General features: G+C 56.4%; 4 protein-coding genes across 4 annotated transcripts; all 4 read right to left on the bottom strand.

The window, feature by feature from the left end:
- Window positions 1-2,588: 2,588 nt before the first annotated feature.
- Window positions 2,589-5,603, bottom strand: LSCM1_06645 (uncharacterized protein; the record flags this gene model as incomplete). The annotated part of the gene is made up of 1 exon (XM_067324057.1): window positions 2,589-5,603. One exon carries the CDS (start codon window positions 5,601-5,603, stop codon window positions 2,589-2,591), a length of 3,015 nt encoding a protein of 1,004 aa, XP_067179404.1.
- A 2,093-nt stretch (window positions 5,604-7,696) lies between these two features.
- On the bottom strand, window positions 7,697-8,842 carry LSCM1_06646 (uncharacterized protein; the record flags this gene model as incomplete). Its single annotated transcript, XM_067324058.1, has 1 exon — window positions 7,697-8,842. One exon carries the CDS (start codon window positions 8,840-8,842, stop codon window positions 7,697-7,699), a length of 1,146 nt encoding a protein of 381 aa, XP_067179405.1.
- A 794-nt stretch (window positions 8,843-9,636) lies between these two features.
- On the bottom strand, window positions 9,637-10,671 carry LSCM1_06647 (uncharacterized protein; the record flags this gene model as incomplete). The annotated part of the gene is made up of 1 exon (XM_067324059.1): window positions 9,637-10,671. One exon carries the CDS (start codon window positions 10,669-10,671, stop codon window positions 9,637-9,639), a length of 1,035 nt encoding a protein of 344 aa, XP_067179406.1.
- A 422-nt stretch (window positions 10,672-11,093) lies between these two features.
- Window positions 11,094-12,710, bottom strand: LSCM1_06648 (uncharacterized protein; the record flags this gene model as incomplete). Its single annotated transcript, XM_067324060.1, has 1 exon — window positions 11,094-12,710. The coding sequence occupies one exon, from the start codon at window positions 12,708-12,710 to the stop codon at window positions 11,094-11,096; it is 1,617 nt and encodes a 538-aa protein (XP_067179407.1).
- Between the last annotated feature and the right edge of the window lie 383 nt (window positions 12,711-13,093).

The raw sequence follows: 13,093 nt of genomic DNA on the forward strand, positions 1-13,093 counted from the left end.
CACCTTGAATGTGACGAGTCAGGGTGGATGTCTCGAGCTGCAGACTCCGTGGCGACTATTGAAGTTGGTGTTCTGCAGGAGGGGAAGGTCAGGGGCCGGCGTTTCCCCGCTGAACACAGCATAGGGCGCCTCTCCATGCTCCAACGGTTCTCGGAAAAGGCTCTCCATTCACTGAGGAGGGATCGTGGAGGTAGATTCCTTGAAAAAGAGCAGCTACCGCATGCTCGTCCCCCGCATGGAAGTGAGCAAGGCAACGCACACGACCTCTCCGCGAAAGAGTGCTTGGCAAACGCAGCCAAGCACGCCATGATGCCATCGAATCTCGGTGAAAACACTTCCTGGCATCTGCGGATGTCGCCGATGAAGCGCACACCACTGTACGAAGCGGCAGCGTTGCGTTAATGAAGCACACCTGCAAAGGCTGCAAAACAACTTGACTCTGCGCACCTTCTCACGATGGAAGTGGTTGTGTGCGGTCCTTTACTGTGTCCATCGAAGCAGGAGGAGCTCCTGTGCGCAACACAGACAGTCAACAGAGGCGGCCTTCACACGAGTGGGACATGAACGGAGTAGCATCTGTTGTCGCCAAAAACCTCGAATTCGCAGCAAGGTAAGAGGGCGTGGGGCAGGCACCGAGTGCCTCCGTCGAGCGCTGGCAACGTTTCTGTGTCCTTACGGCAGTGAACCGGGCTGCAGCATACCAGCTGCACAAGACGGTGTAGCAGGCAGGCGGAGCTTACGTTGACGTACAACACAAGCGCATAGTTGATGAGCTCATGCAAGGTGCTCTCGGCGGCGACTTTTACATTGATTGTCAGGAGCACATGAAACGCGTTCAGGAGCGTAGGGGTCATCAGTCGTCGCCAACGGAAGAGCGTTGCCACTTTCGTGGGAGATGGGCGCCTTTCCAACTCCCCGAAGCAAAGCACGCTGTCACGATCGCAGCGAGTGTCTTCCCGAAAAGGCATATGTGCGAGCACAGTCGAAGAACGCAGGCCCTCACAGAATGCTAAGTCCATATGCTGCTCCCTCCGTGTATGTCGAAGCTGCTTGCTGTAGACAGGCAACCGCCATTAGCAGGCGGCAAGAACATGCTCCCTGGCCCCTTAGTCGCAAGAGGCAAGGGTGGTCCCTTTTTGGATGGTGACGGGCAGAATGGGCCGCCATATAAGACGACCTCATGCCGTACGTTGACTTCTTCACCGGGCACAAGCATACTCAGCTGACCAGCCGGAAAATCAGTCCTGCCTAACGTCATCGGCACCGTTACCAGTTGTGACGGTGCTCCGTTGAGTGATCATTCAGGTCACAGACGTGGAGGCGCTCACATCACAAGGAGAACAGCTCCTTCGAAGGCGTTAGCACCGCCCCGAACGCGCATCTAGCGACGCGCACGCAGCTCCACAGGAGATCAGGCCACAGCTGGTTCTCAAAGGGAGAGCGTCCTACCGTAGCGACTCTCCACATCGTGCGTTACGCTCCCGACATTGTTTTGGCGGCAGCACCCTTTCTCCGAGTCTCTCTGGTCGCTCAAGGTGAGGTCATAGACAAGAGTAGAGGCAACACCTCCCGCAAGGACAGTGTGACCTTTGTTCGAGCGCGACACAAGATGCTGCAGCCACCCTAAAGTAGAAGCACGTGCTCCTATCGTGTCGCTACTTGCACGAGCCTGTCGCAGTAAATGGCCGGCGCTGACTGCGGAAATCCACTGACGTGCTTTGTGTCGACTAGCGCGGAAAAAAGGTCGGTCGGTGTCTTCTCGTTGAGCGATGAGCTGTACAGAGCGCCTCGGCGGTGTACAGCCACCTCCTTTGGGTAAGATGGATTATAAAGACATCTTCTTGGTTGATCACTGCTTGTGCTATAGGGCATAGGAATGGAAAGTAAAGAGGCGTTTTTCTCTTTTTTCGAGAGAGAAGTAAGCGAGGTGTACGGTAGCCCAAGAATGCGGCACGAGTGGGTCCCTGAACAAGAGATGTACATGGTTCATGAGAAAGGGCAGAGAGAGCTCTCTGGCGGTGTTGGAGGGGTGAGTGGGAGGAAAAGGATACCCTCACCTGCACGCCATCTGCCCACTCCAGCGATTAAGATGGCAAGCCTTAGTCTCAAATGTTCGCTTTCCCATGTACGATTTCAGCACGCTCCCTTTCGCTCCCTCTGCGAGGGTCGTGGCGGCAGAATGCACCTGGGTGCGCCGTGCCGTTCTTAATGGCTGTGGTAGCGCCGACTGGAAACTCTTTTTTCCGTCGGACGACGACTGTAGCTAGTGCAGCTGCTATCTGAAGATGCGCTCGGTGCACTGACGAGGAAGGCGGCACCGCGCTCAGGAAAACACTATCCGTCGAGCACCGAGGGGGAAAAACAACAAGGAAACCTCCGCCCCCCAGCGGCGCTGACAAAAAAAGAAAGCGCGGCAATGTTGGAGGTGGTGCAAGGAAGAATGGCTCCTCTGCCGAGACCATCCGCGACGAAGTAGCGCCCTTCTCTTATTAACCCCAGTGTAGCACCGCCTGTTAGGTCCAAGACGTGCCTGTCACAGTGATGCAGCAGTTTCCTTCAGCCCCTCTGGCGTTGACGGATACAGGTTTCTAGCTGTGACCATGTTCCAGGGTAGTGGTGGCGGCGGCATTACCCGCAACTTTTGCGTACTGCCGACGCCATTGAATGATTTGCTGAGCTTGTTCATGAAGTCCGGCTTTGAGGAAGGCTGCCGAGAGCTGCAGCGCAGTAGCGGCATCAGGGACCCACTTGCGATCGCGAATTTGATGCAGCGTCTCCACTGTTTTCTCGAAGCGCCCGGCGCGTGCATAGCCACGTGCAATGGCGTTGAGGGCAGTGTATGTGAGGGCGTCTTCATCGCCTTTTTCGCGGACAAGTCGTACCATCTCCTCCACCTTGTCCATCTGCCCCATGCGACAGTAGTAGGGAATGAGGCCGCAGTAGTCGGATGAGCTGAGCGCAGCACCCTCGCCATTTAGCAGGCGCAGCAGCTCGACGCATTTTTCGATGCCCGAGAGGGAGTTGCAGCGGCAGAAGGCGTCCATGGCCGCCCACACCACTCGCTTTGTGAGCAAAGCGCGGTTCTCCTCCCTGTTCACTTCGTCGAAAAGACGCTGGACGTCCTTCTCGAGACGGGAGCGCCCGTAAGCAGACATCATGATGCAGTAGGTGATGTCGTCCATCGGGATGCCGGCGGCGCTGCGCTTTTGGCGCAGCTCCTCCAGCTGTTCGAACGCTTTCGCGCGGCCGTGGCCATCCATGAGAATGTTGTAGGTGACGTTGTTATCTGTATAGCCCTTCTGCAAAAACTCATCGTGAACCTTCTCCATTTTCATCACATCCCCAGTTTTGGCGTACGCGTTCATGACTTGGTGAAATGTGACGGAGGTGGGGGCGGTGTCAGGAGTAGACTTCATGTCGTCGAAGAGAGACTCCATCTCGGACATGCGACCTGACTTGCCGAGCATGTCGAGGACAGTGGTGGCCGTGACTGGGTTTGGTGGGACCTGCTTCATCATGTTGTCGAGCACTCCCTGCATCCGTGACACGTTGTGTTGGCGGCTATACAGCGAGAGGAACTGGTTGTACACCTCCGTGTCGGGGAAAAGGCGAGAGGCTAGAAGGTCCTCCCAGGCGTTCGAGACACCTTCTTGGTTGCCCATGCGGCTGAGAGACGACGCGAGCACCGAGTAGAACGTGGCGGAGATTTCACCGTTGTGCGACTTGAGCAGCTCAATCACCTCGTTCACCTTCTCCGCCTCGCCCCAGCGGGCAAAGGCGGTAATGAGAGTTCCGAAGGTGACGTCGTTCATTTCTACGGACTCCGATTTCATTTTATCCAGCGTGGCATCAAAGCGCTCGCGGTCCATGCGCTTGCCGTACATGTGCAAGAGGACGTTGTACACATCCGTCGTCCATGACGGGATCGCCTTCACAAACTCATCGACATCGCTGGCGGTGCCCCTCTTGTTGACAACAAGGGTGTGGAGCATGCTTGTCTGGACATGCGGGTGATCGCTGATGTTTCTCTGCTGTGCTTCCGCGTAGAGCGACTTGGCTTTGTCGAGATCGCCGGCGTACACGCGGATGAGCACCGCGAACGTGATGGCTGTGAACTGGATAGTGCCCGCCTCCTCACGCTTTCGCAGCTCTCCAAGAAGAGCCTCAACGGTGTCCATCTGCCCAAGGTCCCCAAAGATGCCGAGGAGGGTAGTGTACAGGTGAATGTCAGGACGGACGCGCCGCTCCCGCATTTCGGCGTAGTACTCCTGCACATGCCTCGGGTAGTACTTCCCAAGTGCTCGAAACAGCCAGGTATAGGTGACCGCGTCGGGATGGACGTTGTTGCTCTCCATCTCCCGCTTGGTAGCCAGCACATCCTTCACATTGCCCATCAGTGCGAACCATTTGAACAGCTCATTGTACAGGCGCACGTCGCTCGTTAGGGAGTGGAACTGCATCCGCTGCCACGCATTTTTCATCGCATCGGGGCGGCCAGCGGCCCCGTAGCCGCGAAGAACGGCCCGTATGTGTGCCGCGCTGATGTCCATGTCAGGGTCTCCTTGCTTCAGGCGGGATTCTATAGACGAGAGCAGCGTGTCGACCTTGGCAAGCATAAGCTCTTCGCTACCGCGATCACCAAAGTGCAGCAGACGGGCATAGGCGGTGATGACGATGGAATCGCAGGTCGCATTCGCCACGTAGCCGAGTTCCTTCAGCTCCTCCTCGATTGCTGCGATCTCCTCGACACTCGTCACGTGGCGCATCTTGTGCCGCAGAACCGTTGTGCAGACGTCAGCAGACAGAGGCTGCTTCTGCTCCAGAGCAAGCTGCAGCGTTCGCGTGAAGCAATCGTCGTTGTCTAGCCTGGAAAACGCGCGGAACAGCGCCGCGCAGGCGTTGGCACGGATGTCGGGGGTGGACATACCTGGGGTGGCATCTAGTATCTCCTGGAGCTTATCGACGCACTTCAGCTTCTCGTACCCAGAGATGAGCGCCAGAACGTCTTCCGACCCTAGCTCCGTCAAGGAGAGGCCCTCGCGAAGCGCTTCGGCCTCCGCTTCGTGGTTCGAAAACAAATATGCTGCAATGCAGAGCGATCGAAGCTCCGTGACATCCTTCATTTCCTGTGCAAGCTGAAGCATCAGGTCGCTGCTGTCATTGTTGCGGTAGGACTCAAACAAGCACCGGATAGAGTTGACCGTCATCACACAGCCATACTTGCGGAAGCGGAGGAAGGCACGGAAGAGGAGGTGGGCCATATCGTGCTGTGCGTACTTCACACACTCCTCGAGAATACCCTCCATGATGTGGGATGCATGTGCTGGGTCGATGAGCTGCTTACGTAGAAACTCTTGCAGGATGATCATGAGGTGCGTCACCGTGTTGCGGAACTGCAACTCGCGTTTTCGCGAGCGCCAGACCTGCTGACGGACATGCCGAAGAACATGCCGCGGCTTCGTCTTCACCACCTGCAAGAGGTCGTCCTCGTCCTTTTGTGAGAAGGGGTGAAAGGTGCCGGTACGGGCATGAAGTGTAGCTGTCCAGGCCAACGCACCCGCGAGGCGTGCCCGTAAAAAAAAAGGCGGTGGACGGCGTAGCATGGCAGCACGGGGCTAGCAAGGAGAGCCCAAACAAATTGTGAGACGGTAAGGGAGAGGAACGATTGCTATCTCACAAAGAAACAGACGGTCGCGCAGATACGCTTTTGCATCGAGGCGGAATCGCGCAGCTGCACAAAGCTGGTCTCCTCCTTCTACCCCTTTCCCCGCCGCGCGCACACACCAACACACAGAGAGAGAGAGACGAACACCGTTTGTTGTTCAACGCGCACGATGGAAATAGCGGATACCAACCATACAGCGGAGCGAGAGAGAGAGGATCTGCGTCGCGGCTAAGAGGAAGGAGCCGCCGGCAGAGGAGAAGGGGCGACAAAGCACGCAGCGAAGGAGCGTGCGGAAATACGGCAGGTCGACAAGATAGTGTAATGAGGGAAAGGAAGGAGAAGGAGTAAGAGGCAGGCCGCAAACCCACGAAGGAGATCCGATACCGCCTGCAGAGAGGGCTCCGTGACACCGGAGGACGCGATTCTCCCGTCTGTGCGTTGAGAACATGGTTGCCCGCACGATGGTACATGTAGCTGCCCATTTTCTTTTTGCTGGTATGAGCAGGAGAGGGCCACGCTTCACTAGGTTCTTGCGGTGGCGCAAGAGCACACAACGCCACGCAGCATTCCGCAATAGTGCGCGTGTCATTCATCGCGAAACTGGATAGCAAAAAAGACGAGTTTTTCACGTCGTCTTGATGAGTATCTGCCACAAGATCCACTCCGCGGAGGCGCTGTGAGCGGCGGTGTAGGAGAGCTACGTTTTGCCTTCTCACGAAGCAAGGTACTGTGTCACTAACCCCCTGCATATCAGAGGCGATCCGTGCATAAACAGGAAACCGCGCGCGACGCCACTTCTGCCCCCTTACGATGAAGGGGGGCCTCTCAGCAGGAAGACCTGTGGTCCTTCGAGCAATGGTGTAGCGCGTAAAGCACAGCAAAGACAAAGCTGAGCAGGCTCGCTGCGGAGTTGTTTCGCACTCCTCCTGCGCACATGGATTGCTGTCGGTGCTCGCACTGCATCGAGGATGCGTCCATAAGAGCACAAAGTGCAGTGCCAACACTCTGTACCCGGAGTAGCGATCCGCAGAGATGCTCCTCAGTGTACGTGACGCATCGGATCCGCAGGGGCTTATGGAGTTGATTCAGATGCCTGCGCTCCTTCCCAGCAAAAGGATGTTTGTGTCGGAAAAGGTCGATGCGCTCCCTGGTCCGGAAAGTGTCCTCCCGCAGGTGTGCGAGGATATGGTTGGGCTGTTGACGCAGTGCTTCTTAGACAGCACAAGTGCACTAGGGCACGTCACCATGGTACCATTCCTGCCAGTGGCGCCGCAGAAGAGCGCTAATACGCTCTTGACTGAATGCACGCCTGCGCGCAGAGCGCGTTTACAACCGAAAAATGGGTGGGTGCAGTGGAGGCGACGATTTGATAGTGAAAGCATACTTCCTTTTTCACAGGCGCCTCTTGATCGAGAGAGGAGGGGGAATGGAAAAGTTATGCAGACGCCCAAAAAAAAAGATGGGTGAAGCGACACGGTCGCGCTACGTGCAGCAGGCAGCAAGCGAGCACGGCGCCCCCCCCCTGCAAGAGCACTCGCCTAGAAACTCGCAACGCGCACGAAGCTGCCGCGTGAGAGCTCTTACCCGCCTCACGCGTCCTATACGTCCTGCGGAGAGGTCGTACGCAGTTCGACGCCTGCTTTGCTGGTTGAACCCGCGCCATGCACTTCTTGCACGAGTGCTGATGGAACACCTTTCGCCCGTCCTGTCAACTTGTGCTTTCACACTTGGATGCAACGTCTCCTACAGTTTTCATCCAAGACGGCGTCCAGCACGGCTACACAGGGGAGCCGAACATTAAATGAGTGTGTCGAAACGTACACAGGCACCGGTGAAAGAAGAGAAAGGTAAAATGGTAAAGGGCAAAGTTCCGAAAAAAAATAAGGCGGGGGGTGAGATGCACCTGCACACGAATTCTGCGCGCGTCGCGCATGTCTCTTCCTACTCTCCGAACGGAAAAGGGTCACTGCCCTATGGCAAAGGAAGGAGAAAGGGCGAGGTGAGCTGATCCGCTGAGAGAGTCCGCTAACTTTATGGAGGTAGGAGGGACTCAGTATCGCCCAGATAAACGACGCCTTGCCCCACAGGAGACTGCAAAAGCATCTCAAACGACTTTTTCGGGTAGTCGATAAGGCTCTGGAGCGATGCTGGCAGCTCGTATGCCTTGCATTCCTCCAAGAGGTCCACGTCCTTAAAAAACATCTGTTCCCACATCGTGGGGAAGTGCGCGCGCAGCATCGCCACCACCTCTGGCAGGTCCTTCTTGAGGGTGAACATGAAGCAGTTCGCGCCGGCGTCGAAGGTGTAGGCCATGACGTTAGAGCCCTTTTTGGCGTTAAAGGCACGAATGAGACGAATCATGGCATAGCTGTCCTCAGTTGCGTACTGAATGGGGGGTTGTGTCGTGCGGCAGATCTCCTGCAGGTCATCGGAGTCCGCCATCGCGATCTCGGCAAACTTGTTGAAATCTCGCTGCCGAATGGCATCCTTGACGGCCTTCATGCGCGCCGGCACGATCGTTTCGATGCGCTCTTTCATCATTGGGGATGTCTTGAGGGACTGCTGCATGCCGGCAGTGCTGGAGACATCTTTTTTTCTACTTTTGAGAACCGCGCACATCACTTGCATTTCAGGCCAGTAAGTTTCGTCGACAAACTGGGTCGCGATGCAGTCAGTGCCGTCAGGCTTTTCACCCATGTGCCAAATCACAAAGCCGCCATAGGTGCTGCGGCAGGCGCTGCCTGAGCCTAGACGTGACAGCATCGACACATCCACGGTGGCTTTGTACGCTTTCACAAGCGCCGCTGCGAGCGCCGAGTAGCCGCTGGCAGACGAAGCCATCCCAGCAGCTGTTGGGAAGTTGTTCTCAGATACGACATACGCCTTGAGATTCCTCAACTCTGCTGGGCAGTTTTCCCGGATACACGATAGAACCGACTGGATGCGCGGTGTCTCATGAATGTTGCTTTTCACCCCATTAAGCCAGAGCTCATCTTCCTCAGCGTCGCTTCGGAGCTCGACGGATGTCTTAGAACGGAAGGGCTTGGTTGAGAGCGTGATGCTAAACGAGTCATTCGTGGGAAGAATCAGCGTCTCGCCACCCTCACGCTTTCCCCAGTACTTGATGAAAGCGATGTTAATCGGTGCCTCGACCGTCACGCGAATGGGCGTAGGCATGCTTTACTTTTTCTCTGTGTGTTGTGGAAACACAAGCAAAGGAGTGTGTGAGCGCGGGTTGTTGTTTTTCCTTGAAAGGATTTACGGAGTATGTGGGCGTGTGGCAGTGAAAGACGCTGTGAGGAGGAGAGGAAAGCCTGTGTAAACAATGTGAAATGGAAAGAAATGACAGGGGCACATGAGAAGCTAGTTTAGGAATGCGCCGCATAGACAAAACGATATGATAAAAAAAAAACGGAAAGAGATGGTAGCCATGTTTAGTGCAGCACCAAAGCCCACATGAAACCAGCGCAAGAAGTGTGCCGCGCACGTTCATGATATATATGTACCACAAAAGAGACGAGGAGCAGCACAGCCGAAGGTCCGGCAAAGGAAATAAGGCAGCGGAGGCTGAGCATGGAGGATGGATTCAGGTGATGAAGAGAAAGCACATGTGAGTGGCTCGGCGGGAGGAAATGAGGCGGTCATGCTCGAAACGCGGGGTGCAAGTCTTATGCCGTTTTTTTTTCTTCGAGGGCGTGATCGTCTCGTAAAGGCGGTGTCGCCTTCCACGTGCACACGCCCATGTGCCTCCATTTCTACAGAGACCAAATCCGGCGGTCCACCGCTTCCCTCTCCCTCATGCTTGGGCTTCAGTGCAGGCCTCTCCTCTCAGACGACGGTTAAGGTCACCCTACCCCCCTCCCCTCGCTGAAGTGCGTAGACCCATCACGGTTACCGTGGCAAGAAGTGGAAAAGCCGCCACACAAACACATAGACATACAGAAGTCCTGCCATCCTTTCTGCACTGCTGCTCACGCTAGCAGCTCGCGCAAGGCGCGCTCCAGATGTGCGTCCACAGTCCGTGGAAACAGATGATGCACAGAAACCAAGTTGTCTGCTGGCCTCCAACCGAGTCCTTGAACAATATTTTTCCACTCCGCTCCTCGGTATTGTGCCCTCTCCTTGCTTTCCTTTGACAGTCCCGATGCGCTCGCAGCCGACATGAAAGCCTCTTCGTCCGCGGCAAAGAGAAACCTCACGGCAAGGAAGAATCCATCCTGTGTCAACACCTCCGAGCAAAGTGAAAGAGGCCCAAAAGAATCTGTTAGCAGGGCCACAACTCGAGTGGGGGTATGGGCATTAAACGGGATTGCACGTTGGTGGCATAGACAGTGGTGAGCCTGCAAGGTAGACTTGCGCGCACGGAGAAGCGACGGTGGGTGAGCTAGGAGAGCGCCACCATGCGCCGACTCGCTTCTGTGCGCGTGGAGAAGCCGCGCCAGCTGCGCGTCTGTGCTCTCGACCTCCGTTTTGATAGCTTCTAGTTCGCTGTATATTCCGACCAGCTCCTTCTGCGCCTCTCGCAACTGCTGCCACATGGCGAAGCCGTCTGCGGAGAAAGGTTCGACCTTCTCCAGGTGGGGTAGGCACTCCGCAAGGGGTGCATCCATCTGCAGATCCGACGGTAGCAGATGATTAGAGGGTAGCTCTGATGTCTCTCTGCAGCGCTTGCGGCTTTGTGTAGGTGCAGCACTGGCTGTCTCTAGAGCCTCTCCGGCGGTGCTAGGATGCCCCTGAGCCCCAGGCAGCGGTGAGTACACGCGAGACTCTATGGTGACGAGACAGTTTTTGAGTCGCGCCCCGCTCAGGTAGTGCACAGCCTGCTGCGCCGCAACGGGGCTACGGAACTCCACGTAGTAGCACGTCCTTCCTGTCGCCGCATCGAATTGCAGCTTGATCTCCACCACTTCGTTCATGATCTCCAGCCATTCCTTCATGTCCTCCATGGAGACAGCCTTGCTGGCGTCATCTAGGAAGACGTGCACAACCGCCGCAGGGTTCACCATGACGGGCCGAAAGTGGGTGAGTGCTGCTTCACTTGAGACAAGGCAGGTCGAAACAACAGCATGCGGAAGAAAGAAGCGAGCGGCACCGTCAAAGAGGGCAAAGGAGAGAATGGCTTGTAAAGTGAACATGGCGACAAAGACAGCATCATAGAGGTTCGAGCTCCCTGCGGGGTGTACGTCGGTCGACGGACCGAAAAGGGAGGGGGAGGCTGCTCACCGAAAAAAAGGCGGAGCGATGTAGGTGTCGAGAAGTGTGCGTGCGGTTCTTCGGCGACGCTGCGCGTTCGGTTCACTTCGCCTCCGTAGCAAGGCTCGGACAATCGTCCTTTTACTGTCGATATACCGATCGGTAGAGTTCAAAAAAAAAACGACCTCGAAAGGAGCGAGAGCATCCCGGCAAGCACTAGCGCGAAGGAAAAGTGCTAGGGATGTCGCGGCTGCTTGTCACACGCAGAGGCGCAGTGGGGGTCATTTGGTGCCCCGTTGGGAGCAGAGACAAGAAAGGCCGGCGCGGTCGGCATGCACGAGGGCGGCAGCTCACCGGTGCTCCCGACGCTGACATCAGCGAGCTTCACTTTACGCTGTATACGCCACCAGACCGCTGCCCAGCAAGGTAAAGCAACAAGTAGGTACATGAAGACGAAGGAAATAGCGTCCCGCAGTTGAACGCGGGAGAGGCAGCGGCCCTGACCGTCTGCCTCGGCTATCCATGCGCATTGAAAGGGCTCCTCACTTCCGTAACAGGCGTCGATGGAGCGGTCACGGCAGTGTCGCCCCAAGTAGTCTGATAGAAGCCCCGTCAACGTTGGCGAGAGAAAGTCACCGAGAAAATGAATGATGAAAACAGAATAGCTCACGGCATACGGGCGGATGTCAGCTGGCACAATGGTCAGGATGGAGGCGTTCATGGGGGCCGTGATAGCGAACAAGGCCACAACTCCCACAATGAAAGAGAGCGCAAAGACAAAAGCATTGGTGCTGAAGAGTGCCACTTCGCCGCTAGGGAGGGCGATGAGAATCATCAAGATATTGAACTTCTGGCACTGCGTTGCCCCAGCGGGGCCGGCGCTGCCACCCCAGTGGTCCACAGCAAGGCCACCCAGCAGCGAGCCCACTACCCCACTGGAAGCCGTCGCCGCGCCCATAAAGGCCGCCGCCGCTTTTTTGCCGAGCTGCAGTGGACCCTCGTGCAAGAAAGGAATACTCCAGATCGAGAGGGCACCTGTCACGAAGCAGTGTGTGGAAAACCCAAGTACAAGCAGCATATAGTTTGTGTTGCCTAAAACATCAGTGGTGGCAGTGAGAAACGACGTTCGCGAGACGGACAGGACGGCGGGAGGAAGGTGGTAGCGGGCGGGGATGTGGCACAAAAGCGCTGCAAGAGGTAGTACCACACCCACCTGAGCCACAAATATCACCCGCCATGGCGTAATGCCCCATAGCGTGGGGTACGATGTGAGCACACCACCGCAGCCCATTCCCACAGCCGTCCCGATGGGAATCATCGAGTAAAAGAAGCCAATCCACGACGTTCGGCTCACGGGAGGAGCAATGTTGTCAATAATGGTGACCACAAAGCCGACAAACGCAGCCTCCGCCACACCTACGAGGGTGCGGCAGGTCAACAAAGCTGCGTAGCTACATGAAACGGCGCAGGCGAGGCACGCAGCGGCCCAGAGCGCCAGCCCGAAAAGAATGACCGTCCTAGAGCCCCACGCGCTGCCGCAGGAAGTCAAGATGGGACTGGCAACCAAGTAGCCAATGACAAACCCAGAAGCGAGGAAGCCACTCTGCGCATCGGAGAGCGGCGATCCGTGCTCAGTGAGGGTTCGGTCACTGCGGATGGAGAAGATTGCACCGACTGTCGCGCCGCGATCAAAGTAGAGGAGAAAATTCATCGCTGTCAATATCCATAAGACTGTGCGAGGCAACATCTGAGATTCATGCATGGCGTTTTCCGCACACGTTGCACTCGTCATGTGGGGCACTGCGTCCGACGGTATCAGCGTGGTTTCGTCGGGTGCATCTACCACAACCATGCTGACTGCCGGCCCCTTGCTCACTATGAAACGCTACTGCTATCCCCTATCCACCACGTATTGTGAAGCTGGCGTTTTCGAAAAATGTTACCTTAGACTCAGCCACCTTCGATGATTCGCAGAAGAGGGCGCTGAACTGGGCTGCGCAGAGGGTCTCTGCAGATCGCGAAGCGTGTAGGGGCCCACAGGTTTCTCAGAGGACGCTTGACAAAACAAAGCCTCCGCAACAGACGTTCGTCCGTGCCACCGTGCGACGTTGCAAAGAAGAAAAACAAACAGATTCCATTCGAAGGCAATAGAAGCGCAGAGGGAAGCCAAGCACGACGAAGGCGAAGGAGGGGAAGAGACGCAGTAGAAGGTCATGAAAAGCATTCCTCCCCGAT

This window comes from Leishmania martiniquensis, chromosome 18 (assembly GCF_017916325.1).
Source record: "Leishmania martiniquensis isolate LSCM1 chromosome 18, whole genome shotgun sequence".
NCBI classification, from domain to species: domain Eukaryota; phylum Euglenozoa; class Kinetoplastea; order Trypanosomatida; family Trypanosomatidae; genus Leishmania; species Leishmania martiniquensis.